This window comes from Marmota marmota, unplaced genomic scaffold, assembly GCF_001458135.2.
Source record: "Marmota marmota marmota unplaced genomic scaffold, marMar, whole genome shotgun sequence".
NCBI classification, from domain to species: domain Eukaryota; kingdom Metazoa; phylum Chordata; class Mammalia; order Rodentia; family Sciuridae; genus Marmota; species Marmota marmota.
The window spans coordinates 46,332,417-46,359,016 of record NW_025999900.1 but is presented as its reverse complement, the minus strand read 5'-3'; the positions used below and the strand labels follow the sequence as shown (position 1 = coordinate 46,359,016).

At 36.8% G+C, this 26,600-nt stretch overlaps 1 protein-coding gene across 42 annotated transcripts in view; it reads right to left on the bottom strand.

Annotated features, from left to right (window-relative positions):
• The window catches only part of Nrxn3 (neurexin 3), a 1,555,288-nt gene that overhangs the window by 154,013 nt on the left and 1,374,675 nt on the right, over positions 1-26,600 (bottom strand). For all 42 annotated transcript variants that reach the window (XM_048799086.1, XM_048799081.1, XM_048799099.1 and 39 more), the window contains one exon: positions 25,636-25,807. In XM_048799086.1, coding sequence (XP_048655043.1) covers positions 25,636-25,807 — 172 coding nt within the window. The remainder of the gene's footprint in view (positions 1-25,635; positions 25,808-26,600) is intronic.

The following is a 26,600-nucleotide window of genomic DNA, read 5'->3' as shown; positions in this document are numbered from 1 at the left end:
CTTGGTTTCCCCATTTCTCAATTTACTATTGGACTTAGTGTAGACTAATAAGAGAGTATATACAAAGCTGAAATATAAAAAACATCCAATTTTATTTCAACTGTTAATATTAATATGATTAAACCCTCTTAATGATTAAAAGGAAGCATACTGGTTCCCTGATAGGCTTCCATGATCACAGAATCTTACCAGGTCTTTGTTCAAGATGACTGTATCTCATTTGGCCTCACAAGATGGTCTAGCAAAGATCAACTGGCCATAGAAAATAAAGCATCTTAAATATCCCCCAAATCTCCAGCCATTGCTTTTTTTTTTTGTATTTTTTGCATCCCCTAACTTATACTCAGATAACTCCATTTACAAAACAAGTGGGCTTCTAAGACCATTGAAAATAAAAGAGCAATTCAGGCATTGACAAATGTGATTTCTTGGTTCAGCCACAGGTAATGATGATATACTGCTGCTAAGTTGAGGAAGAGTGGCTTAAAGGTTCTGGCAATTTGCACCAGCCTGACAGAAAAATGTTTTTTTTGCAGGTGGACTTTTAATACCATCTGAAATATTGTCAAGCATGTGAACATGCTAATAGGAATATTGTAAAGACAATTGCCTGTATAAAATTAATGCCAGAGGTATTTTTTTTTTATTTTGTTTTGAGCCCTGGAATAAAAGAAGGAAAAGTTTTCCCTATTGCTTTCTGGACATTTAAAAATGAGAGTGTGAGTTTAATGAACAATCAGAGATCAAATGCTATGTACTAGAGCCAGAGGCAAAAGGAAATCAATGTGAGCAGGCTCAAGGAGTAGGGCAGTTCACAGGTTCTTGACATGCCTTTGTCCCGAAGGAACACTTTGTGAGTTTTAAAGCAAATGCATGACAGTAAAGAGGAGGAACTGGGGAAACTCTGTGAGCTTGGCTCTGGCCACATTCCTTACACTGGCTCAGAGTGTCCCTCTTGGAGGAAGACAGGGAGGTGTGCTACCCAAAGGGCATCAAGATTGTTTGACCACTTGTAAGTGATGGATGGACCCCAGCGAAGAACTAATATCTGGTATTTACAAAGTGCCTTTCATCCAAGGGGCTCAAAATGCAATTATAAGCACCATCTCATTAATCCTCACAACACATCTTTGGGGCAGAAGAAAAAAAGAACCATTTATATGTAGGGAGCCTTGATCCTTTAGCATGCCATGGTAAAGAAATTAATCTCTAAGAAAAGAAAACTGATCAGCTTGGGAAAGTAAATTAATAGACCCAGAACACAAGGGCATGATTAAGTAAGGGAGATTTTCTAGACTCACTTAAGTGATTCCCTGAACAAAGAGAACCACTTTTCCTAAGTGACAAGATGCGGATCCCCACAAAGCAGTGTGGATCACCCAGGCCGACCCTGACTTAACTTGATGAGGTCCACTTCCACAAGATTTCTGGATATGTTTCAAAATGGAAGTAAACTGGGACATGCCACTTCCTTCCTATATCAACATCATAGCATGGATCCACCATGCCTGGGCCACAGAAGTTGAGCTCTTTAAGCAACATGTGTGAAAAGTGCCCTGATCACTGGATTAAATCCTATCTCATACATTTACCAGTTCTGTGAACTTGGGCAATTACTCTAGGGAAGCCTTCATCTTTTTAGAGAGAGAGAGAGAATAATATTTATATTGCAAGGTTTTAAATAAATTAAATGCAATAATTCAGGTAAGAATTATAAGAATCAGAAGAGGGTGGGAATTTTAATTCTCAATATCTTTTCCTAGCAAAAATCTAGGGCTTCCAGATGAAAGTTCTTTCTCCTAGTAAATAGGGATCTAGACTATGTGGTGGGAGGGTGGGAAAGGAGTGGAATCCAGCCTGAAGAGTCCTCCAGAACTTCTCTAGTCTATATCTCCCTTGAACTTGGCCTCTCACTGATGTGCCGACGAACACTCACTCCTCATGTGCTAGTATCTTTCAATCTAGGAGATGAGAACAGGGACCATGTTAGTGACAGAACCCTGGGGTTATACATTCAGCTATTGAAGGGACATTTCGTGCACACACATGTTAATACTAAAGAACTCTTTCATATCTTAAACATAAACAAAAGAGCTTTTTCTGTTGAAGTGTTATGATGCTAAGGAATATTTTCCTTGATTCAATAATCAGGGCATATTTCACCAATCTTTATTATTTCTCTGGATTTTGAGGCCAACATTAAGTTCCTGCTTGAACTCATTTTTCTTAGTTTCCCCTCACTTTTCTCATCCATGGAGAATATTTTGAATCCCAGATAGATTCATAAAACCAGATCCAGGCAATTGCCACATCTTTATTTACTCCCATAATATGAGAGAATATTTTCAAGCACTTTTTCAATGCAACTTTCTTCTTTAGGATAGGTCTACCTAGCATTCATTACTTAAGAGCCACCCTCAAAAATGACAAGCTATATATTAACAACAACAACAACAACAAAAGTGACTGTAATTGCTTTGCCTCCTTAAACATTGTCACTTTTTTTCCTTCTATAATTAATCTCAAATATGCACTGATAGACAAGCCATTTTTTTTTTCTTTTTTGGTACAAAGGATTGAACCCAGGGGCACTCAACCACTGAGCCACATCCCCAGTCCTTTTTTATGTTTTGTTAGAGAGAGGGTCTCTCTGAGTGGCTTAGTTGAAGCTGGCTTTGAACTCACGAGCCTCCTGCCTCAGCCTCCCAAGTCACTGGAATTATAGGCGTGCATCACCATACCTGGTGACATGGCAATTTTGATGTTTGGATTTTGTCTGGTTACTTCCTGGTAAACACACTGAGTTTATCTGTGTTTTGGCTGTGTCTGTAAGTTATGGTGTCTTCATATGTAAAATAGGTTTTGTAATAACTGCCACGTGGGATTGTGAGGGAATGAACTGAGGACTTTTATGTGAAGCACGTGGGAAAGCCCACAACAGGCAAATTCTCAATATGCGATTATTGTTTTGTTAGAAAAATTACCTGACTCAGAAGAGTTAAACTACAAAGAAAGCAAATTCAACAGAAACTACTTCCTTGCCCAATTTTCAGTGTCAAATATTTCCAAATTTCCTTTTCAAACTAAAGCTTTAATGCTCTCTTTTCAGCCATTTGACATATGATCTCTTCAAGAGTTCCCCAGGGGCCTTTCCTCTTATCACTCATTCCTCCTTGTTGCAAAAGCCACAGTGTTATTTCGGGACTCACTCTTTCCCATGATCCCTGCATTCTGGCATGTCCACCCACCTTGTGATCTCCCTGTTTGACTTTCGTCTTGTTGGTTTCTTTCATTTCTGTCAACCCACCTTCTCCCTCCCATTCTCCATCTCCTTTCATTCCTCTCATATTTGGTTTTCACTGTTTAAGCAGAGGACACCGAACTCAGTGTTTTTAAGACAGAATGCTAGAATATTTGATTTTTAAAAGTCAGTGCATCCAAACAATTCCGAAGGCAGTTAGAAAGCTTATAAGGGCATTTTATAGGGCAGCCCGTGAATATTTTCTTCCTTATGAATAAGAAAATCACACCACCATTTATATCTGTGGTGTTACAATTAACTTTTGCCATAGCAATACTTCTGTTTATATCTTCTGGAATCTCTGGTGCTTATAAAGTACAGATCTTTTAACTGTGTTAGTCAGCTTTCTGCCTCTATAATAAAACACCTGAGATACTTAACTTAAAAAGAGAAAAGGTTTATTTGGGCTCATGGTTTTAAAGGTTCCAGTTCAAGGCTAAGGTAGAGGCATTTTTTTTGGCCTCTGACTAGGCAAAATATCATGGCAGAAGTACATGATGAAGCAAAACCACTCACCTCAATAGGCAAAAAAGCAAAAGAAAAGAGGAAGGAGAAAAGAAGGTTCTGACTACAGAGCAATAGTAACCAAAACAGCATGGTACTGGTACCAAAACAGGCGGGTGGACCAATGGTACAGAATAGAGGACACAGAAACCAATCCACAANCAGGGATGAGAGGTGGGAGGGAAAGGGAGAGAGAAGGGAAATTTCATGGAAATGGAAGGAGACCCTCAGGGTTATACAAAATTACATACAAGAGGAAGTGAGGGGAAAGGGAAAAATAATACAAGGGGGAGAAATGAATGACAGTAGAGGGGGTAGAGAGAGAAGAGGGGAGGGGAGGGGAGGGGAGGGGGGATAGTAGAGGATAGGAAAGGCAGCAGAACACAACAGACACTAGTATGGCAATATGTAGATAAATGGATGTGTAACTGATGTGATTCTGCAATCTGTATATGGGCTAAAAATGGGAGTTCATAACCCACTTGAATCAAAGTGTGAAATATGATATATCAAGAACTATGTAATGTTTTGAACAAGCAACAATAAAAAATTTTAAAAAAAGAAGGTTCTGAAGTCCCACAATCTACTTCAAGAAATGCCCTCCGTGATCTAATAATCTATTATAAGGCTATAACTCCTAAAAGTCTTACTAGCTACCAATAGTGACTTTGTGGGGCCCAAATCTTTAATACATAAGCATTTTGGGGGACATTCAAAAATCTGAACTATAGCATAAACCAACATTGAATCTCATGTCTACCAACAAATACAGAAGTTCCTTTTTTACATTGGGTTTGCATCCTAATAAGCCTTCTGTAAACTGAAAATATAAGTAAAAAAATGCATTTAATACACCTAACCTACTGAACATCATAGCTCAGCAGCATATTATACTGGAGAGTGTTTGGTGTTTCCTTTTGTGATCATGCATCTGACTGGAAACTACCACATGCTGCCTTTGCCCACCATCAAGAGACATTATCATACTATATATTGCTAGCCCAGGAAAAATTTAAAGTAAGTTTTCTATTGAATGTATATCACTTTCACACCATTGTAAAGTAGAGCACAAAAAATAAATGTAAGTTAGACTATCATAAGTTGAGAGCCTTCTGTACATCATTATCAAAGGATCTAAAAGTAAGAATCACACTTCCAAGCACCACCCATCTGTGGCCTGGCTAATATACTGGTATGCAACAGTTGTACACATGACTGCATTACAGCACAAATACATTCTTGGCTCATTACCAACTAAAACCCAAGAGAGTTTCCAGCTGAATTGCTTCCTCCAAACATTGGGCAGTCGTGCAATATGCTTTTTGAACTTCAAAGCAGGGTTTCAATAAGATCCTAATATTACTTATTTATTTATTGTTTTATAACAGCCTCATCTGCTAAGAAAATGTTTACCTCCAGGTTTTTTGTTTCTGGAAAGAGTTACCTCTCTTAGCTTTATGTCATCAGCAAATTAAATAATCATATATTTTTAATGAAACATTTTGCAGAAGATGAAGATTATGGTGCAGACTTAGAATGTCTACGAATTCTCTGTTTTTTGTGAGGAGTGAGTGAGTTGATCCTCCAACCTTGACAGTAGGCTGGACTTAGTCACATGATTCTCAGTGACAGGATATGGTAGCAGTGACATAATGTGGACTTACAGAAAAGTCACAAAAGGCACTTGAGATGTTTTCTTTGCCTCTCTGGGACCCCTCATGCTGAGGAAAGTAGGAACACACCATAAAGAAGGTTTATGGAGATGTACACAAGACAAGAATCTGAGCCAGAGAAGACAATGGCCAAGAGGAGCAGAGTCTTCCTGTCACCATCCGCAAGAGCAATCCATCATTGCTATCAGATTTCCCAGGTCTAGATAAACCCCGAGCTGACAATAGCCCCAGCTGATATCCTGACTGCAACTCATCACACGTCTGGAGCCAGGACCAGTAAACTAAGCTGCTGTCACATCCTGACCCACAGAAGCTGTGAAGTTATAAGTGGGACTTTTATGATTTATGTCAGCCAGTAGATGTGGTGGAGTAACTTGTTACACAAGAATAGAAAGAGTAACTAGGGGACTTCACTGGATGAACCAGGGGCATATCACCTTTAGGATTCTTCATTCTCTCCTTATATCGTACCCTTTGAGGGGAAATGAAGTATGCATACATGATTATTTATAGAACTCTTCACACAAGGGGAATCTATACTAGTTTGTTAACACATGTTTTGATGAATCCATGTGAGTTCTCAGACATCACCAGATTCTTTGTTGAATATAGTTAAATGTGCACCAATTTTTCTCTCAAATGAAACATTTGAGAATTTTTCTAATATAAATCCCAAGTATAAGAGAACTCTCCTTTTATGCTATGTAAAATTTAGGATACTTGCCAAATTGGTTTTGTATTCTGATTTCCTCTTACTGATTATTTCTCAGTGAATATTAACAAGAGCTTGGAGTGAAAGCTCCATAAGCATCTTGGAAGGTTATCCATCTAAGACCTAGAAATTTGAGCTTCTTTAAAAAATTTGTGTACCATTTCCTCACCTTTTGTTGTTGAGGGGGAATGTGGAAATTTTACTTATTTTTATTCCATAAGTTCTCATAACCTGAAGGATAAAGATGTGCATGGAGAGAATGGAGAGCTCACAGAACCACTGAGTTCCCTCTTTAGTAAATGTTTTCTTGTCTTCTAATGAATCACAAGGTAGTTTATGGGAATAGAATTCATTGGAACTTACAGTTTTTAATTCGAGAGAAGTCCACAATTTTAAGATTGAAGAGACCACAAAGTTCATCTAAGAAATATAATTACCCTAATTTGATGTTTCTCAAACTTCAACTTAGGACTTCATTAGTAATAGTACTCCTAGCATAAGCAAGCATCAGAGAGTGCAGACCTTCACGACTATTCTCTGCCCACAGAGGTATTAATTGAAGAATTGCCTGTATGCCTACTTGTTTGATTGCATGTGTTTCCAAGACTTTTCAAAAAAAAAAAAAATAAGCCAGTTGGTAGACACACATCATTTAGTGAGAGATGCAAAGATCAGATACGTACTATTGCAATGAGGTATAAGAATCAAAATTTTCCCAGTGAAGAAATGACCTCAGGGAAAGCGGTAGTTAAATCTCGAATTCATACAATGCCTCATTAACTCTACTTGGCAAATTAATTCAAATTGATTTGTTTGTGAGAATTGTAGCATGGCCTTAAATCTGACTACAAACAAAGGATAATGATAAACAACAATGTGTTGAGCTCAGAGAAATATCTGGAGGAAGTATGGATTAGTATAGGACTGTTTTAAAAACATATCTGTGTTTGAAAGAAAAAAAAGAATGGAAGAAGAAAAGGAAAGCATATCCTGTACTCACATAAAAAATTTTATAAATAATATGATTTATTGTTAATAAAGAAGAGAAGCAAAAGAGAATATAAACAATGATAATATGTATAGATATTTAATTTTTACGAAGCATTTAATTCAATTTGGGTGAAATGATCAGATACATAGAGAAAAATAGGAAAAAGGAAAATGAAAAAAAAAAAAAAAGAAGGCTTGTTTTATGGCAGGAGGAGCCAAGAGTAATTTCAAACTACCATGCTCAAAAACAAAAGAAAAGGCAGTTCCTCAGTGGAAGCCACTAATTTCCAACTTCAGTTTGATTCTTGAATTTCAGGATGAGAGTAGAAAGTTGAAGAGGGAAATAGAGTTATCCCAACCAGAGCCTTTCCTTCCTCCTACAGCGTTAAGCTGAAAAGTAGCTACAATCCCATCTGGATATGCACACCCCTTGGCAGTGGGTCTCTGTCATTTCTCCCACCAGAGGCTGAGTCTTCTTTTTCCACCTCTTGATCCTGGGTGGCTGCCAAACTTCCTCTGGCCCAGGGCATATTAGCAAAGGGTGATGTGGGCAGAGAGCTGAACAGCATTTTTGTACCGGTATTGGTGTTAAGGGTCTCCTGCTGCCACAGCCTGAGACTGCCATATGAAGAAGGCTGATGTAGGCTCCTCTTCCACAAGAAGAAAAAACTCGTCCATTTGAACTTGCTCAGCCAACTCAGCTATCTCAGCAGAGCCCCTGAAGGTGAATGAAGCCATTCATATTAGGTAGCTCTACCCAAGCCAGCTCAGGACAGAAAAAAAAAAAACACCTATGTGAACCACAGAAATATGTGCCCATAAAAAAAGAACAATTTAAAGTGTGTGTGTTTTTTTTTATATGAAGCAAACACTAAATTATATCTAGGAAATTTAGGAAGGATGGAGAAACTGAGCAATAATGGTGCCCCCTTTCATATGGGGGTGGCCATCAAGTCCTGGCAGGAGGTGAGAGTTGGTGCTGACTCTGGAGTCAAAGGAGTTTGTGCTCTAAGCGTCCTTGGATAGAGAGAGGGAGACTCGGGTTCCTACAACTTATCCTTAACCCTGTTCCTCTATCTAAGGAGAAAATTGTCAAATCCAAGGGAAGAGATACAATAATGTTCTTCCTATGAGAAGAAAAAGGTATAGCTGAGGGAATTGGGAAAAGGCAAAGAAATAGAGAAAGACTGATACATCTCTGATTCCAGTTTTAGACTTAGGAGAGGAAAGGGGATAAAGAGTGGCAGAGGTTGACTTCAAGGGTAATAAAAAGAAGAGCCAACAAGGGCACAAGGAACCTCTTACCTGGCCTCCTCCCATCACAATTTGAATGAGGATGGACAGAAGATTAGTAAAAACAGACCAAATTGTGAACTTCTTGTGGTATTGGGAACCCCCACCCAACCAAGAATGGGTTTCTCACTCTACAAAGTCTCCCTGAGGAGTCTTAAGGAGTCGCCCTCTCTTTTTCTGAGAGAACATGATCTTCACACCCACCCTTAAACTTAACTTCCCAAACCAAACCAAACCAATTTCTGTTTTGCCAGGGTATAAAAAATAGCTTGTCATGGACAGCCTTACCTATACTTAGGATAGAAAGATACACTACACTATAACTTATATAGTATATATACTTATATACTTATATAGTAGGCACTGCCTCTTCAACCTTTTTTAAAGTTTATGAATTAGCAAAAAGAAACCCTTCTAAACTAACTTAAAAGTCATTTCTCCAGTATTAGTAGCTAGTATTAGACTGGTATTATTTTACTATGTGAATGAGTGCTGGACCTTAGAGAAAAATTATCAAGATCCAGGAATTAAGTGGTTAAAATTTAAGGACAATTAACACTGCTAAATGTTCTGATTGGCAACTCAGACACATACTTGTCATGTATGTGACAAGTACATCATGGTTTATGTCATGACTCAAGTATTAGTTCATGTTGTAAAAGTGACATTCAGAAGAGCTTTTTTAATATTAGGATCTCTTGAAAACAACTTTTAATAAAGTAACAAATTATGAATATAAAATTACCCACAAATTTAAGATATTTATCTGATATGCATAGTCCACTATTCTGCATTGAATATCATTTCTCCCGGGCATGTTTATTTCCTATGAAATTATAACCATTTTAGGAGCGGAGTCTTTAATAATCTTTTAACATCCTACTTCCATAATCCACAACACACAGGGACACCAGATATTAACATATATTAAGTGCTATGAATACAAATGAAAAAAAATTTTTAAAAATCATCCCGAAGCCATCTATCAACACAAAACAAATAATTCATGACACAATAAAATAGTAACAATGCATTATTATTTCTGTAAATCTGTTAAGGACCTAATTCTTTAACTGACATAGTTAAAGTAGCAATTCCATTGATCTAATAATCTTTCCAAATAATAGGTGTATAATAAAATAGACCTTTTCTCTGTTGTAAAAAAAAAGAAAAAGAGTATTTAGGAAGTTGAGAAATATTGCCACCATGGGATGCAGGTGTTTTGAATCCAACAAACCATTCAATTATATATCTTTGAAGGTACAGAGGACTGCTAAGGTTCTTATAGCCTCTGAAAACCTACATGTTTGAAACACAAAAATAAAATGTTAAGCCTTTCACTTCTTTTAGTCACTATGTTAAATATATATGTGAAATCATATTAATGTGAGAAATAGGTCTAAAGATTATAGGCTATTTATTTATCTATTTTGGTACTGAGGATTGAACCCAGTACTTTACAATTGAAATATATCCTCAGCCCATTTTATTTTGAGAGAAGACTCTCAGTAAATGACCAAGGCTGGCCTCAAACTTGGGATTCTCCCACCTCAGCCTCCTACTAAGTCACTGGGATTGCAAGAATGTGCCACTACAACCAGTTTATAGGCTATTTTAAATTTAAGCTTTTTGAACATTTGTCATGTGCAAAAGCAAATGCAATGGTTTTGTATTTACCCATTGATATGTGCATGTATACTGTATAGAAAAAGACATTTTATAAATGTCTCAAAACAAAGCACACTTTTGTATGTTCTCCATGAAACTTTCACCTTGTAGTAAGAAGTACCTCCTAGATAATTGTAAGAAATAAATATCCATGATTTAGAATTTAGAATCAACTGACATCCCCAATAAAATGGCATTGAACACAACTTATTTTTAAAGCCAAAAAACAAAAACAAAGAGAAATCAGAAAGATCTATTCTCTTGGTGGAAGAAAGATGAATTTTATCATCTATAACATTTCAAATTAGACTAATACAATTAGACTAATCTATATTATACAATATTTCTGAACCAACCAGGGGAGTGGACCAGATGACCCAGTATCTTCACCATTCTAATTACGAGGTTCCTTTGAATTTCACTCTTTCAGAAACCTGCTTTTATCTTTGTGGTAATGATCCAAGACATTAAAAGAAGGCTTTTGAGTGACTTGATTTGCCCACTCAAGTTCATGCTGTATCTATTGATGTACCATTGCTATCTTGTCAAAAAGCACTTATACTCTTAGTGGGTTTAGGATGTAATTAGGAGAAGATGAGCCAGGTGAGAGGTGAGTTTGCAGTTTTCTTGGTTTTATGCTTCCATTTCTGATATTAGAGGGGGTGTTTTATTTAAATCTCATTGAAATCTTCACAAGGGTGTGGATGGCTGAATAAGTCTGGAAATTTCCCACCTAACCAAAACCCAAGGATGTGATTTGAAGATTTACTTTGGGGTATGACTCAGAAAGATACAATAAGTAGTGAAGAGATATTTAGATTTCCTCCTTTCTTAACTTGTTGGATTTAAACTTCCTCTGAATAAATAAAGGCTCAAACCCTATTATTCCATTTCTAGCACAGGGAGGTCTAGAGATGGATGCTTCTTCATAAATACTTTAGTGACCAAACTGACCAGTTTATATAAACAAAGGAAAGCAGATACTAGGACTGCTTCTTACTCTAGAGGCTGGAGGTACATCAATAGATAGAGCATGAACTTGAGTGGGCAAATCAAGTCACTCAAGGCTGGCCATGTCAACTGGGTGTGCAGTTGCTTCTGTGCTTTCCAATGGCAGTGAGGTTTCAAAGTACACAATTATTGCCCAAATTCTTGCTCCCTTTAGTCAACAATTTGCTTGTTATAAGTAGCTGCAGGGACCAGTGGGAGTAGGGGTGTTAGAACAGGAGGGATGGGGAGCAGCAAGAAGCAAAAAAATCAAAGCAGGAGAGCTCGAAATACACTTATGTTGGTTGTAGTATCTGACCAGAAAAGTTAAGCAACTGTAACCTGTCAGAAAGATACAGTTATATAATTGCCCATCCATAGAATGAGCTGGAATACTTCGAAGTTCAATTACATGTTAATCAGAAACTTCTATAACCACTCTCTTTCCAAGCAGACCACTAGGAAAGTGAGCTGAAACAATGATTCAGATGAATCTTTGAGAGTAAAAATAAGACTAGAGAGTTGTCCATAAAGATTTGGATGCAGGGTTGGTTAGGATTCCCAGTTAATGTACTGGCATCACACCTTGCTCAGTTCTGATCAGTCCAGAACAGATCTATTCAGAGTATTTCAAAATTTCCCTTATGAATTTTACTTGGGAGTGCAAAATTCTTCTGGGTCTTGGTGGGAGAAAGTCACAAAATGAGGCAAGACTCTTAGATTTCACTTGGTTTACTTCTGTCAGGAAAGCTCAATTACTACCTGAGAACCACATTTTCTTTTCTATGGATTGTCTTCATTTTTATCTATTCTAGAGATCTGGTACCACCCTCTCCACAAAGAAAATGTAGTAAAAAAAAAAAAATCAGCCATTCATTTTGAAAGTCTAAAAGCATTTTAGTTCTATTTCAGTTTGTACTTCACTTATATGAATTCCTATTTTGTTTGAAATAGCAACTCACAACAGTTTTATATATGTTAAAAAATGGAAGTAATAATTATTTCTAAGGATTGGCTGTCTGAGATGATTTTAGATTTACTTTTATTTTACATTTTTGTTTATGTCAGATTTATATATTTTTTCTAACTTTCATGGATGAATAAATCTTCTTCCCTTTTATCATTTTATATAGGTGCATTGGGAAATTCACAAGTTTAGACCAACAGAAAATCATTTCACCAATGTAAACATATTTTAATAAAGTAAGATTTAATTGTTTTGACAAAACATATTTTTTTTCCAGTAAAATCTTAAAAAGTTACCAATAGCAAAACATTTGACATTTTCCTATTGCTGGAAAAATTAGCTTATTTACGGTCGCTGCCCTTAAGGATGCACTTTATCTTGGCATGTATTATCATGCACAGGCAGGCAATGAAGTCACAAGTATCCTATAATCTCAGTACTGTTGTGCAGTTTTTAACACTTACTAAGTGTCGACTGTATTTTATTCCTTTTAAAATAAAGGATTAAAGCAAAAGTGTCACCACTCTGTTTGCATTATAAGGAGTTGGTATTTTTTTTTAATTTTTGTACTGAGAACTTTATTTTTTATTGATAATTTATTGCTGTTAATATTAATATGGGACAAATGTGAAGAGATGCATATCCTATAACTAAAACCCAGTGTGCCTTGATTTGAATATTTATTCTTTAAACATTTATTGCATCATATTTAAGATATATAACATAATGTTTCAATATACTTATCTTGATTAAATATATAAAAAACATACAAAAAGTGAAACAAAATTATCACAGTCAAGCAAAATAATATTCATTATCTCATATAGTGACCTTTCTTTTTTACCTAAAGTTTACTTTATGGGCAATTTACAAAAATGTAATAATTTACAATTAACTATTTTGTTCCTGTTGTATATCAGGTCTCTAGACTTAGTCATGTTTCATAATTATAATTAAATTTTGTACAGAAATAAAATACTGCATGAGTTCCTTTGTACGTGGAGTCAAAAAAGTCAAATATCTAGAAACATACTAAAATGGTGGTTACCAGGGATAGGAAGAAGTAGATCAAAAAGAGTTTTAGAAGTTTATTTTAAACATGTGCATGATTGTGTGTGCATATACACATCTATAAAAATTCTCTGGGCTCTTGTTCCTTAAATAATAGGGGATCAGAATCTGAAATCTGTAAAAGTCTGTGACAAGAAGTAGGCCGAGCCATATCTAAGGAAAGTCCCCCCTCATCACAGCAGATCAGTGGCCAGAAATGGAGCAGAAGGTCAGACAGGAAGCTCTCCTCAGGAGGAGAGATGCAACCAGTGCTGAGAAAATGAAGGCCGTGTTCTCTGGGACTTAGAAGATGGACCCATCAGGGAGGGGGTAGGAGGAAAGATAAATGCTAGGTGTCAACTGACACCGTTCTGCAGAGGGCTATAGATAATAGGCTAGGGCAGCTAAGTCAGTAGCTCATAAAAACCTAAGAATTCAAAAGAAAAGGATGCAACTTCTCTGGGGACATAGGGAGGAAAGTATATCATAGCTTGCAGTTGCTAAGTAGAATTAACAGAACTGGAGAAGTAGTGTTTGCTGTTCATCATCTTCAAACCTTGCACTGAGCAAAATACTGCATAACATACAAGAAGATAGAAAGGGGTCTGACTTTGGAATTGAGATAGCAAGGTGGTATTTGGCTGGGTTTCTTGTATGTTTGCTGTTTTTAAGAAAAGGTGAATGTATTGCTGTGTTGCTAATGTATTCTTCCATTTCTCTATTCTGAATTAACCTCACTAGTGATTCTGTGTCACTCTACATAGAAATACTATTCTCAGTGTTTCTGGGGACTTAACTCATCCACTTACAGATATATTCTTTCTCTCCCTCCCNGATATATATATATATATATATATATATATATATATATATATATATATATATAATTTGAACAGGCTTATATATTTATATACATATTATATTTTTATATATATTTATATGTATAAAGTAGTCATAAATGTAATGTACAAATACAATATTTATAATTAAATATAGGTTTTCAAAACCTACAAAATTTACTATTTCCAGGTCTCTTATATAAGTCTCAAGGTCTCCTTGCCTCTATTCACATCCAGGTCATTCCTATCACTAGCTGTGTGACATGGGAGCATGTTACTTAATATCTCTGAGACTTATTTTCTATATCTCTAAAATGGGAATACAATTTCAGTCCACATGCTGTGAGTATTCAAAAATAAGTACTATATCAGCATTATCTACTGTTAATATCATTCCCCTAAAATCCCTTGTTCAAGAATAGACTTTCATCCCTCTCTTCATCCTTCTCTCTGCCACTTGTAGGCATTTGTAATGAAGACTTCAACATTGAACTCTAAGAAAAAACACATCTCTATAATGTGATTAAAATGAAAACAAATCTAGTTTAATTAAACATTGAGGCTGGCAATTGTGCATTGGGCAGAAGTACATTTCTAGTAAATGTTTAATATGGGGATTGCAGAGTGTCAGGCATGCCCTGGGATATGGGAAACAATAGTAAATTTGCATGTGAATTTACATCTGTCACCAGATGAATCTGAGCTGTATATATACTGCAAACTGGAGTGCTCCTAGACCAAGTCAGTTGGAAGGGTAGAGTAAGGAAGAATTGGGGTTTGGGGACACACAAACTTTTGTGGAATACCAGATCTGACTCTTGCTGGAGTGGTGACAGCAGCAAATGTGCTCAACTTCCCTGACCCTCAGTTTACTCATCTGTCTGGGGAAACTGCACTAAGTGAAACCATGAATGACAAATGTGTTTATTATATTAAATGTGGTGATGGTAACATGGGTGTATGCATATTCCTGCACTCATCAGTTTGTATACATTAAATAGGTACAGAGGTTTTTGACTTATCCATTGTACCTCAATAAGTCAAAAATTAAAAACAACAACAAAACATTAGCTCATTAATTCTTTCAGTGTGAAAGGTGTGGATTGTCTTGTTACAGTTTACATGTGTGTATGCCTTAGAACGGGAACAAAACTCATTAATATTGTTCAGAAAACCCAGGGTCACAGTCTAAATTCCATCCTGTGCTCACCACTCTCTTGTTCCCAGGCACCATCAGGCACTTTTGTGTGACTTCCATTGAACCCAGATCTCACCCCAATAATAGCACCTTTTTTTCACTATATGGAATTGCAAGAATAAGATAGTTTGGTGCATAGGAGTCTGGGTTTACCTTCCAAGACACACAGCTTGACTTCATGGTCTTCATGGACTGGCTCTTGATCCTGAGAGAGTTAACTAATCTTATAAGCCTCCACATCCCTATTTGTAAGATAATGACAAAAGTAGTATCTACCCCTTAGCGCTATCATGAAGACTTAATACAAAACTCAGGACAGCTACTGACATTTAATAACTGATAAATAAAATTTAGGTATTGAAATTAGCCCTGTTTTTGTAATTGTATTTATCTTCTATGACAATAGAAGATCCTTCAAGGCAGGAATTGTCATTATTTCTCACCAAATACACATCACCTAGCACAGATCCACATGTAAACTAGATATTGAATAAATATGTGTTGAACAGTGAATGAATGAGTGTATAATGTATAATGAATGAGATAGCTCTACCCAAAACCACCCCATTGATAAGGATAGGAAACTAGAAACAACTAGTATGGCAATATGTAAATCAATGGATGTGTAACTGATGTGATTCTGCAATCTGTATATGGAGTAAAAATGGGAGTTCATAACCCACTTGAATCAAAGTGTGAAATATGATATATCAAGAACTATGTAATGTTTTGAACAACCAACAATAAAAAATTTAAAAAAAAAGAAACTAGAAACATTTTTTTACATTAAAGGTAACACAGTTAGGGGGAATATTTTTGCATGCTTTTGCTGTTTGAAAGTGAAGTATAAATTTTTATAGCACATTATTGACTCATTTCTATAGTTTGGTATAAGCTTCACCATTTTCTACCTGTATCTCTAACTTTAAGACTTCTTATGCAATACTGTATTTGTCATTTGGCAAATTTCATCATCCAGGCCAACACAGAGCATCAGGGAATCCTGGAAGGCTGTAAAATACTGTATGAAAAACAAATGCATCTCCTACAGCAAACTGTAAATATTATGAAGAATCCAATCCAATCCACATTAACTCCAGGCACTGAAGGTTAAATGTGCCTCTTTGTCCTTGACTCATTCCCTCCTTCCTCTTCTGACCTTCTTTCCCCTCTCTTGAGCCTGCTGGGGTATTGACAGGGATTTTAGAGGAGTGGAAGGTCTTTATCTCTCTGAGATGAGCTGCAATATGATTACAATCGATTGAGTGATTTACAGTATAGAGCACCATTCATTACCCTCTCTGCTTTATGGAATTATAAACGACATACTGTATGTGAATATATATAATTATTATTGGATACTTATGTGGCACTTTTATCTAAGAAACTCAATGTTCTTTTTAGATTGTAAATAACTAGAGGGACCCTGAAACCTTGCGCAAAGCTTCATGGAGGAGAATAAAACTTGAAAACTTTTCCTATAAATAAAACTGTGCTCTTAAACTGTATTGGGACACTTGGTATTTAGACAACTCTGGGCCACAGAAAAAAATAGTAAAGGGTAATCATTTGATGGTTGGGATAACCATAGTTTCATAATTAAAGACAAACTCTACAGACCAGAATTTTTACTTACTACTTAAACTAGAGCTTCCCTGTGACAATAGGGTGAACAAAACTTATAATTCACTAGCATAGCTTTAGAAGTATGTAATATTTTATGATTGTTCGAATTCAGAAGAGTCTGTGTTATTACAGATGCCTCACATAGAGTGAGATGTTATTAATATTTTTATGTCACACTATTTCAAATGAGTGTAATTTTAAAATTGCATAGAGTGTGACTACACTGCATTTCTAATCTTGAACATATTATTCCAAGAATGTGATTTAATGAAATCTATGCATTACAGATGGAAATTAAGAAATTCTTTTTCTTTCATTTCTAGCTAAGTAGTACCTGGAAGTGGCCCTCAAATTTCTCATTACTCATTTCACTTAGTCCCTAGACTATAATATTTATAATATTTAGCTTGTGGCTAAATAAATACCATGTGCCTTTCAATTTGTTAAAGTCTACCTTCCCCTCTAAATCCCGAGGTAATCTACTAAAAATGTAGAGAACATAAACCAGGACTCAAGAGAAGGTGTGTATCATAAAAAGTCCTACAGAAGTTTGCAGCAAAATTATTCTTTTGCTTAGCAACCCATTGAGCCAAAAGCACTGCCCTGGTCACAAATAAATTATAGATAAATAATGTCTGTAGTTATTATAATTGCTATCATGCTATCTAATGTAAATCTTCATTATTGTAAAGCCCCTATGTGTGTGCTATTTAATTCCTTTATATATAATCTTGAGTTGTGTATTAGCTTAATATCTTAGGGGAAGTTTCATGTGCCCAGTGTTCATAAATTCATTCTCCTTCTATCCCAAGTGTTCTTTTCAACCATAGGATGGTTTTATTTATATATAAATACCATTATTCCATATAACATACACACACACACACACACACACACACTTCTATTTCTAACCAGTCTTTTTATCTTCAGGGTGATTGTGTTTAATTTTAGCATTAGCCAGAAGCCCAGAGTTTGCCTTGAAATGCTTATCAGCTTCTAAGGGACATTTACAGGAAAAGTAAAGCTCTAGGTTTGATAGTGGTAATTGTATTTAACTTGTAAGACACAAGGCTATTTATCTTGTGGCTGGGAATTCACAGAAGAGAAAGGAGTTTTGCCTGATAAAACAAAAATTAAAGAAAAAATTGCTAAGCACCCTCTCTCCACTTTCTATCCCCCAAGCAGGAACATTAAATAGTAAAATGAACTTTCATTTAATAAAGCTCTTCCTGTCTGCTTAGATATGGTGCTAGGAGGCATAATGGGATCCTGAAAGGAAAGACACCACCCAAACCCCCAAATGGCTCACCAATGATATGGGTAAACACAAATGTCTGTGAATACCCAGGGAATTGCTAACTTTTAGATTTGAGGTAAAAAATTAGATGTTTAGTCTGAGAGAAAAATTGTAGGGTTTAACTTTAGAGAAAAAATTCTAAACTGCCAAGACTTTAGTTATAGCCAGAATTTGGGGGATATGCCCCTGTCTCAATGTATCCAAAAAAAAAAAAATCTAAGGACACAATTAAAATCTAGGGCTCTCAAGTCAGGCGGTCTTAGATTGTGTCAAACTAATCCTAAATCAAGCTCAGCCTAAACTTTTTTGAATAAAACCAACCTTGAGCTTAAGGATATTTCAAGGCCACGAAGGATGTTGTCCATAAAATGGGAGTATTTGGAAATGCTCAAAAAATGGTGGCCATCACTGCTTGAGTGAGTTTGGCTGAGAGGAGGTGGGTATCTTTATCTGCCACTTTTGGGACCTCTGGGGCAAAGTGTTCATTCAATGCACATGTTCCTCATTTTAGAATCCTTTCTATGATTTTGGAATTGTGGAGGAAGCATGATGGGAGATGGGAGCTCTCTTTTTGTCTTGCATTCTCCCCTTCCAGGAGGAAACCTCCGTGTAGAAAATCTTTTCAAGAGAAAAGTGAGTCCAAAATGTATCCAAGTGACAAATCATCCCGATAAAACACCTGCCAAGTATGATTATCATTTATGTAATGCTCTATGGTATTCAAAGAGCTGTCTGCCTTCTGAGGTAGACCTATGATCCTAATCCCCATTTTATAGATAAAATAACAGGTCTTTGAGGGTCAAGTCTGCCGATGGATTTGTGTCATAGCTATGTTGTCAGAGCATACAAATATAGCTTACAAAAGGATAGACTGTCACTTCTATTTAGGAAACATATCTCCAGCCAGTACTTAGAAAAAAAATCTTTTCCTATATTAAATGTCAATCTAACTTGTTTTTAATGAGACAAAATGCAAGACATGACCATAGAGATTGAAGAATAGAGAAACTTCTCAACAATAGGAACTTATTGAAGTCAGTAAGTGATAGGGCAAAGTTATTATCCATAAGGTTGTATAATAACAAAACTTATTATATGAATGCATGAGGGCAAATACTAATAAATATATCAATGATGTAAGTAAAGAATTTATTTGATAGAAAACAGGTAAAAGAAAATAAAAGATGCCATATTCTAGTCCTATACTGTTCAATACGAGCCACCATAGTATTGCTGAGTATCTAATGAGAAAGTGCATTGAAAGTCTTCTGTGCTTAGGGCCTAATTATTGCAAAATAAAACACCAAAAACAACAACAACAACAACAAAAAAAAAAAAAAATTCAGAGCCTCAGTAACATCAACACATTGCAAATGCTCAGTAGCTACATATGGTTAGTGGCTACTATTTTGAACAGCACCAATAGTCAGTCTGAAAGAAGGAAAACAAGATATATTTAACTTTCTAAATATTAGTGATTCTCAAACCTAGATGCATAAAGAATCACTCTGGGAGCTCTTTGAAAACCAATACTTAGGCCTGTGCTTCCAAAATTTTGTGTGTATATGTAGCACCTGGGGATCTTGTTAAAATGCAGATTCTGATTAGTAGTTAGAAGTGTCCCCTGAGAGTTTGCGTTTTTAAAGCCTCCCAGGAAATTCTGGTGCTGCTCATCTATGGACCACACCCCAGGCCCCTTAAATTGGAACCTGAGCACTGGAAGTTATTAAGGTTTCCAGGGGATTCTCATTTGCAGCCAGGTTGAAGAGCATTGCTTAACATATATATTTTATAATTGTTCACCAATTTTTTTAACTGCAGTATGTGGAAGTCCCTTGAAAAAAGAAACTCACTTATTTGTGAATCCTAATTCATTTCTGACAGAATGTAAAGAATGACTGTTTTGCAGTACAACTATTCAGAATGCATTTGTTTGACTGATTCATTGATATACTTTGTGACTGAATGTTTGAGGAACTTATTTATAAGATGGTTTTAAAGTGTTCCTAAGAATGTTCAAACACATTCATTAAGGAAGCCTTTCTCTAGTTGCTGCTATATCTTTGCTACCTTGAACCTGGGTTCAAACATGCCTTTTCCTCTTTATTGTATTGTTACTTCTTATTCTCTTTGCAGGCTCCACTATCTATTTTTCCCCCTGTTGAACTGAAAGCTACACTAGGGCTGAATGGATGAATGAGTAGGTATATAGGCTTGTTTTAATGCAAGCTTCAAATCTGGCAAGGCCTTAAATGTTTGTTGGCAAAGATGGAAAATCTCCTGGTTAGGAATTAATGAAAACCTAAGGGCTGAAAAATTTTAGTATCATCTCAAGTACAGAGACTTGCTTTTAACCCTTCAAAGTCTCAGTAATCTAGGATGAGATGAAATATGGGCAAAAAAAAAAAAAAGAGGTTCTTTTGTCTCCAAGAATGCGTTCTAGACTTTGAAAGGATGATAAAAATTTGAAATAAAGTACTTGGGAATACTTTTGTTAATTGAGTGGTTCTCATCTAATAGTGATTTTTGCCTCTACTAAAAGTCACTTGATATCTGTAGATATATACTACTGGCATCTACAGGGCGAATGCCAGGGATACTGATAAATACTCTACAATATATAGAACAATCCCCCATCCCATCCTGCCATATACTCAGCACAGAATTGTCAAGCCCAAAATGTCAATAATACTAAGATTAAGAAATCCTACAAATTAAACCAGTCCAAACATTGATTTCTGTTTGAAAATATTTTTGAGGGAAAAAAAAGTGCTGTAAACAGGAAAATAATGACTTAGAAACAGAAATGGGACACAGAGTTTGAAGTGCTGCAGGGTGAAGATTGGGACAAGAATCTTGGTTTTGCACCTTAAATTATGTGATACTGGGCAATTCATTGAGCTTCTCAGAGACTGCTATGGTTTGGGTGAGTCACTCAAATGTCCATGTGTTAGAGGCTTGGTCTCCAGGGTGATGCTCTTGGAAAGAATTGTGGGTTATTAGGAGGTAGATCTTATGGGAGGTTATGGGAGGCCCTTAGGTCACTGGGGTTGTATCCTCAAAGGGGACTGAGGGACACTCATCTCTTCTTCCTTTCTGCTTCCTGGCTAATGTGGAGGACTTTCTGGCTAATGAGGTGAGCAGTTTGCTCCACCATACACTCCTGCCACAATGTGCTGCCCTTACTGGAAGCTCAAAGCAAATGGAACCTTGATTGGAGCCCCCCAAAATTGAGCCAAAATAAACTTTCCATTTTTATCAGTTAATTGCTCCAGGTATAACTTAATTGCTTCAGGTATTGTTTGTAACCTCCAGAACTGTGAGCCAAAATAAACCTTCTCTCTTTATTAGTTAATTGCCTCAGGTATCTTGTTATAAAGACAGGGAAGTAATACACTGTTGAAGAGAAATTCAGTCAAGGTGACTTCAACCGAGTTGGTATACAATAACAAGGAAAAATCAGTCGAGGCTTTGCTCTCCTTAGCATCTCCTAATATGGGAAGATGGAAGCCCCACACACTGAGATGCTTATCAGTCCTCAACTCCTAGGAAGCTTGGCTCTGACCTGAAAAGCCCTTATTGCACCATGCTCAGGGTTCTCACAGCCCTGGCAGCATAACCTGCCACCTGCTCACAGCAGAGAAAGGATCTTGAACAATCCCAGTCAGCTCAGCCTCCCAGGGGGCCCAGAGCTGTGGCTAAAATTAATTCCTCATGTTCAACTCACCTTTCACCTCCCCTCCCTTGTCCTCACCATGGCATTGTATAGAGATAGCAATCAGAGGCTTTATAAGGAACATTTGTCAGTGCCTCCACGATATCTCTGGGCTGTTTCTTCTTTTATTTCCTCTCCCATTCCTTAGTCTTTCTATTTTCAGGTTCAAAGAAAGAAGTTGCTTTTGAGTTCTATCTCCCAGAATTAAGTGATATAAGATTCCAATTGCTATAGAACTATTTCCATTTTGGATCCTTACTGATTCAAAAAGAGCCAGTGCTACAAGCCTTGTGCCCAGCTGGGTTCTAAATATTTCACAGTGGGATGTTTCAGTAGAACCACATAAAATCCTATAAATGCCCATGAGAAGATCTGAGAGTTGACCCATTCATCCTTGTGCATGGTTGACACAGTCAGCCCTGGTGAGTAAGAACAGTTCCCTTCAAAACGAGACAACTTAACTGAATATTTTGTAGGAGCTACTCCATATTTCTTTACCATTTAAACATTAGCAATAGATGAGGAGCTAGACAGAGCTACTCTTTATAGCTCCTAATGGTTTACTATTATCAATAAAACAATGGTTTGGAAAAAAGAAGATATATCTTTTTTTTTTTCAGAGTATGTATCAAGATTGCCTATATAAGTTGGTGGCTTTGTACTTCAATGTCCAGATACAGAGGCCATTTTTGTCTCAGAATTTAAAGCAAACAAATTAAACTTTTCCAGATTATTTTAATGGTACTCTTAAGTTTAGTTAAGTGGATCCTTTCAATCAGACAGAAAAGAAGGCAGGAGAGAAAATAAGCTAAGACCATAATGGTGAGCCACTCCCAAGAAGTCTTGGAAAAGTAGAACATAAAACTCAAAGGTTTTTTTGCACTCAACCTAGCATAGGATTACTGCTTTTCATGTGAGGCAACAAAATCAAGAATGGCTCCAGGATAGCCTAGAATCAGTGGAGTCAAAAGAATTTTTTTTTTCTTAAATGAGAATTTTCTATTCCACATCTCATAACAGCCACTTTTGTGTGGTCACTGGAAATTTACCTTTGAAATACAACACTTTGAAATAAAGAGAAATGAATTTAAGATGTCACAAGAAGAAACATGCTCATTTCTACATCCTGCAATTTGCAATGAAAGCAATAGTGAAAATTTTGCCGAATTGGGAATAGAATCTGGTCTTGTTCTGTCCCTCATTTCGTATGTGATTTCAGGAAAGGATTATCGTCTCCCTGTCTCTGTTTTGAAATGGAGAATAAAAATATCAACTTTACTCAACTTACAGACATTAAGAGTCAAAGTGATATAATATGCATAAGCATACATGTCATAATTTAAAATGCCACCACAATGCTTGGTAGTCTTCATGGCTAACATTGAATACTGACTTAATTGCCCAGTATTTTGTTGAGCAGTTCACAAGTGCCCATCTCAATTAATCTTAACTTTAACTCCAAAGAGAATTCTCATTTCCCCATTTTCCAGATGCAGAATCAGAGGTTCAGGTAGATTCAATAACTTATGTAAGGTTTGGAACTAGACACCAAATAAGAATAAGCACTCAGAGAACTAACAAAATAGAAAGACACATAAATGAGACTCTCAGAAGAAAGAATCTGATATATTCTTAAATTTTTATAGCAATTCTGAGAAGAACCATCAAAACTCTCAGAAACTCTTACACTCATGGTTTAGTGTTGTATTTTGCATCTATGTCGGGGAGAGGCACCAAATATTTCAGTGTTTAGGGTGTTTCAAGGTCTTAATCCTACCGCCTAGATACAACTGATGAAGCCAAGTTCTCAGGGCGTCAGTTGACTCCAAGGCCCACACTTATAACTGCCATACTGTCCCCTGTCCTGAAATAATAACATATATTATTACTAAATAACAGTTACAATGATAATAATAGTTTTCAGGAGAAAGCAATGCTATCAAAGAAAGGTTTATTCCACTTTGAAAACATACAGGAAGCAACCCATAATTTGGAACTAAAGACACAAAGAGAGGTGCTCGGCAAGGGTCACTGGTTTTCTTACCTATCTCTGGCTTTAAAATGACCATTTAAAAGCCTTCTCATTGCTGGCAGCAAACTGGTGGATTCTCTATTGGCTCAGGGCAAGTGTTTAACATCAATTTAGAAATCTTTGAAATTCCTAATGGAAACAAAACAAACCCTCCAGCAGCAATTTTAAGGCCAATGATAATATACATGGAGAGAGAGATTGATTTTTCCTATGAGCAAATGAACAGCTTCTAAGAGCTCAGGCTATTTTGGTTTCTCTCACCTACCCCCACCAATTCCCCCAGGGTTTACGCAAGAAGCATTTAAAAATCAAGTCTATAAATGTCCAGTGTATTTGGATGATGATAAGAATTCATGGTAACTGCGAACACCTCTGGCTTGCTCTAAGTTTTCAAAGATAACCTCATGAGGTCTTTGGGGTGCCTTAGTCTAAGCATTACTAACAGGCCCCCAGCGATGACTGAGATGACAGCTTTTTTGAAAACTGAGATAGTAGATGAATGGGTAGTATGGACATTTTGCTCCAATCCCTTGGGGACCCTTGCTCTTCTAATTCTTAAACCACATAGAGGGAGACTCTGTATATTAGGGAACAACCTAACAACACAGATACTTCTGACTGGCTTTTAATAAAACTTAATGATGATTCAGGCATAAAAACATCATCATAGATTTCAAGCTATTCAAACATCTTGGGCTATGAGAGTAGACATATTTACTCTGAGTATTTGTCTCAAATCTAATTATTAGTTAGCTAGCTCATAGACTTCTAGAAATGTGCTTCTAGGGTCTTTGTTGATGTGCCTGTCTCAGTGCATAGGGAGTGAGAGGAAAACAGGAATTGAGGGAATTCAAAGTACAGGATAGAGAGATAGACATGGTGTGGGGAGCACACCATTCTTGGTTATTTTCTTTCATCCATCTACCTGGTAACAATGGAACTGTGAAGTTAAGGGTCCTTGCACCTTTATGATCAGGGCTCAAGGCTCTTCCTAGGAAAAGTGAGAGATGAGAGGAAAAGCTAAGGGATTATTTGAATGATCCCTTTAAAGGAGGCAACCTTTTCTCCCGTTGCCCTTGATTCAGCCATCTGGCTCTGGGAGTTTGTTGCCTGATGCTCCTTGACTGTAAAATTTAAATGGATGATTAACCCCTCTCTCTCCCACATCAGCCTGCTTGCTATTAAAATGACTACCAGGACCAATCTCTGAAAATCAAGGCAGGCTGAGTACAAGTGAGAAAAATACAACCGCCAAAGTCAGCCAAATAATGCAATTCCACCCGTGCTTTTATTCTCCCTGTCCCCCTACCTTAATGTACATGCACTACAGTTTAGTAAACCTTTTGTTTTCTTCTGCCATCTCGGGCCATCTGCACCTTTAATCATACCTGAGTAAATGGTACCACAAACGTCAGATCTCAAGTTGATTACCTTGTAATGATCCATGATAGCTCACAATAGAGACAGGGTCCCTTTCCTGCACTGCTATCACTTGTAGCTCCCTGGAAAAACTATAGTAATTGTTCTTTGTATGAACCAGTCAGACAGTATTGGTTAAATTGGGCAAAAAAATAAATGTGCAGTGCATAGCTAGTAAGTCTCCAGAAGTTCCCTATACTGAGCAAGTCCTATAAGAAATCACTTATCTTCTCAATGTAGAAAGCATGAATATGTGTTTCTCTCAATGTTTCGTGATTGGTAACAGTCACGAGAAAAATTGCCATGTACCAAGTGAGAATGGGAGCATGAAAGAGAAGATGGCTATTGAGAGCAAAACTGGTACCTGTAGGATAGTGTTCATTCACTGGCCAGTTGTCCACCTGGAGGGTGGCATTGCCTCCATTCCTGGTGAAGCGCACCACGTGGTATTTGCCATCATTGACCGGGGTCCTCTCCTCTTTGATGGAGATGTCAACGGTGCCAATATTGAAAACAACACCAATTTTTCCCTGTTCCTGTAATTTAAAAAAGAAAAGAAAATAGGCATAGTTATCACTGACCACAAACTTTTCTCCCTTAAAGTTGATCCTCCAACTAGCAATAAACCTGTAGGTGCCTCAAGGGAGCTGTCAGTGTGAAGTTAATAATAGTATCCTATATTTCTCCATGGGCTTTCATGCTGAACATAAAAACCAATGGTATAAAGCCACCCAAATTGCTCTCACAGGCTGCATTGCACAGGTTACATCATCCATTGTCCTCAACGGATATCAAGGCTGAAACCACAGAACTACCTAACAATGAGGAAGTGACATTGCAAAGTTCATTTCTGCAAGATGGATTAGGTCTCTTTTTCTAAAAGAGGCTAATACAACACTGGGTCCTAAATCATTTCACCATTCCAATTTGGATTAAAAAGGAAATATGAGCCTGCCTGCACGTTTTGAGGCACTTGAGGCCAAGGGTAGAGGTATAGAATGGTTCAGAGCCAATGGCAGAGCAATTGGCATTATAGACCAAATCCCAGTGATACTTTCTACAGATCCAAACCACATTTAAAATGGTATTTTCAGGAAAGGATAGTGAAACTGAGCCAGGGTTTTCAGAATGAAATTGCTGCCATTCTTCCTACACTGGTAGCCCTATTCCTCAAGTTAATCCAAAGACAGATGTAATAGTCAGTGTTATAGATTATGTTACACAACAGAAGAATATGTCAGTGGTTGCAAAAAAACTTGTGAGAGGGCAAATTTCAATGAATGTGAGAAGAGTGATATTGTGACAATGAAAATGATTATGGAGATGGTG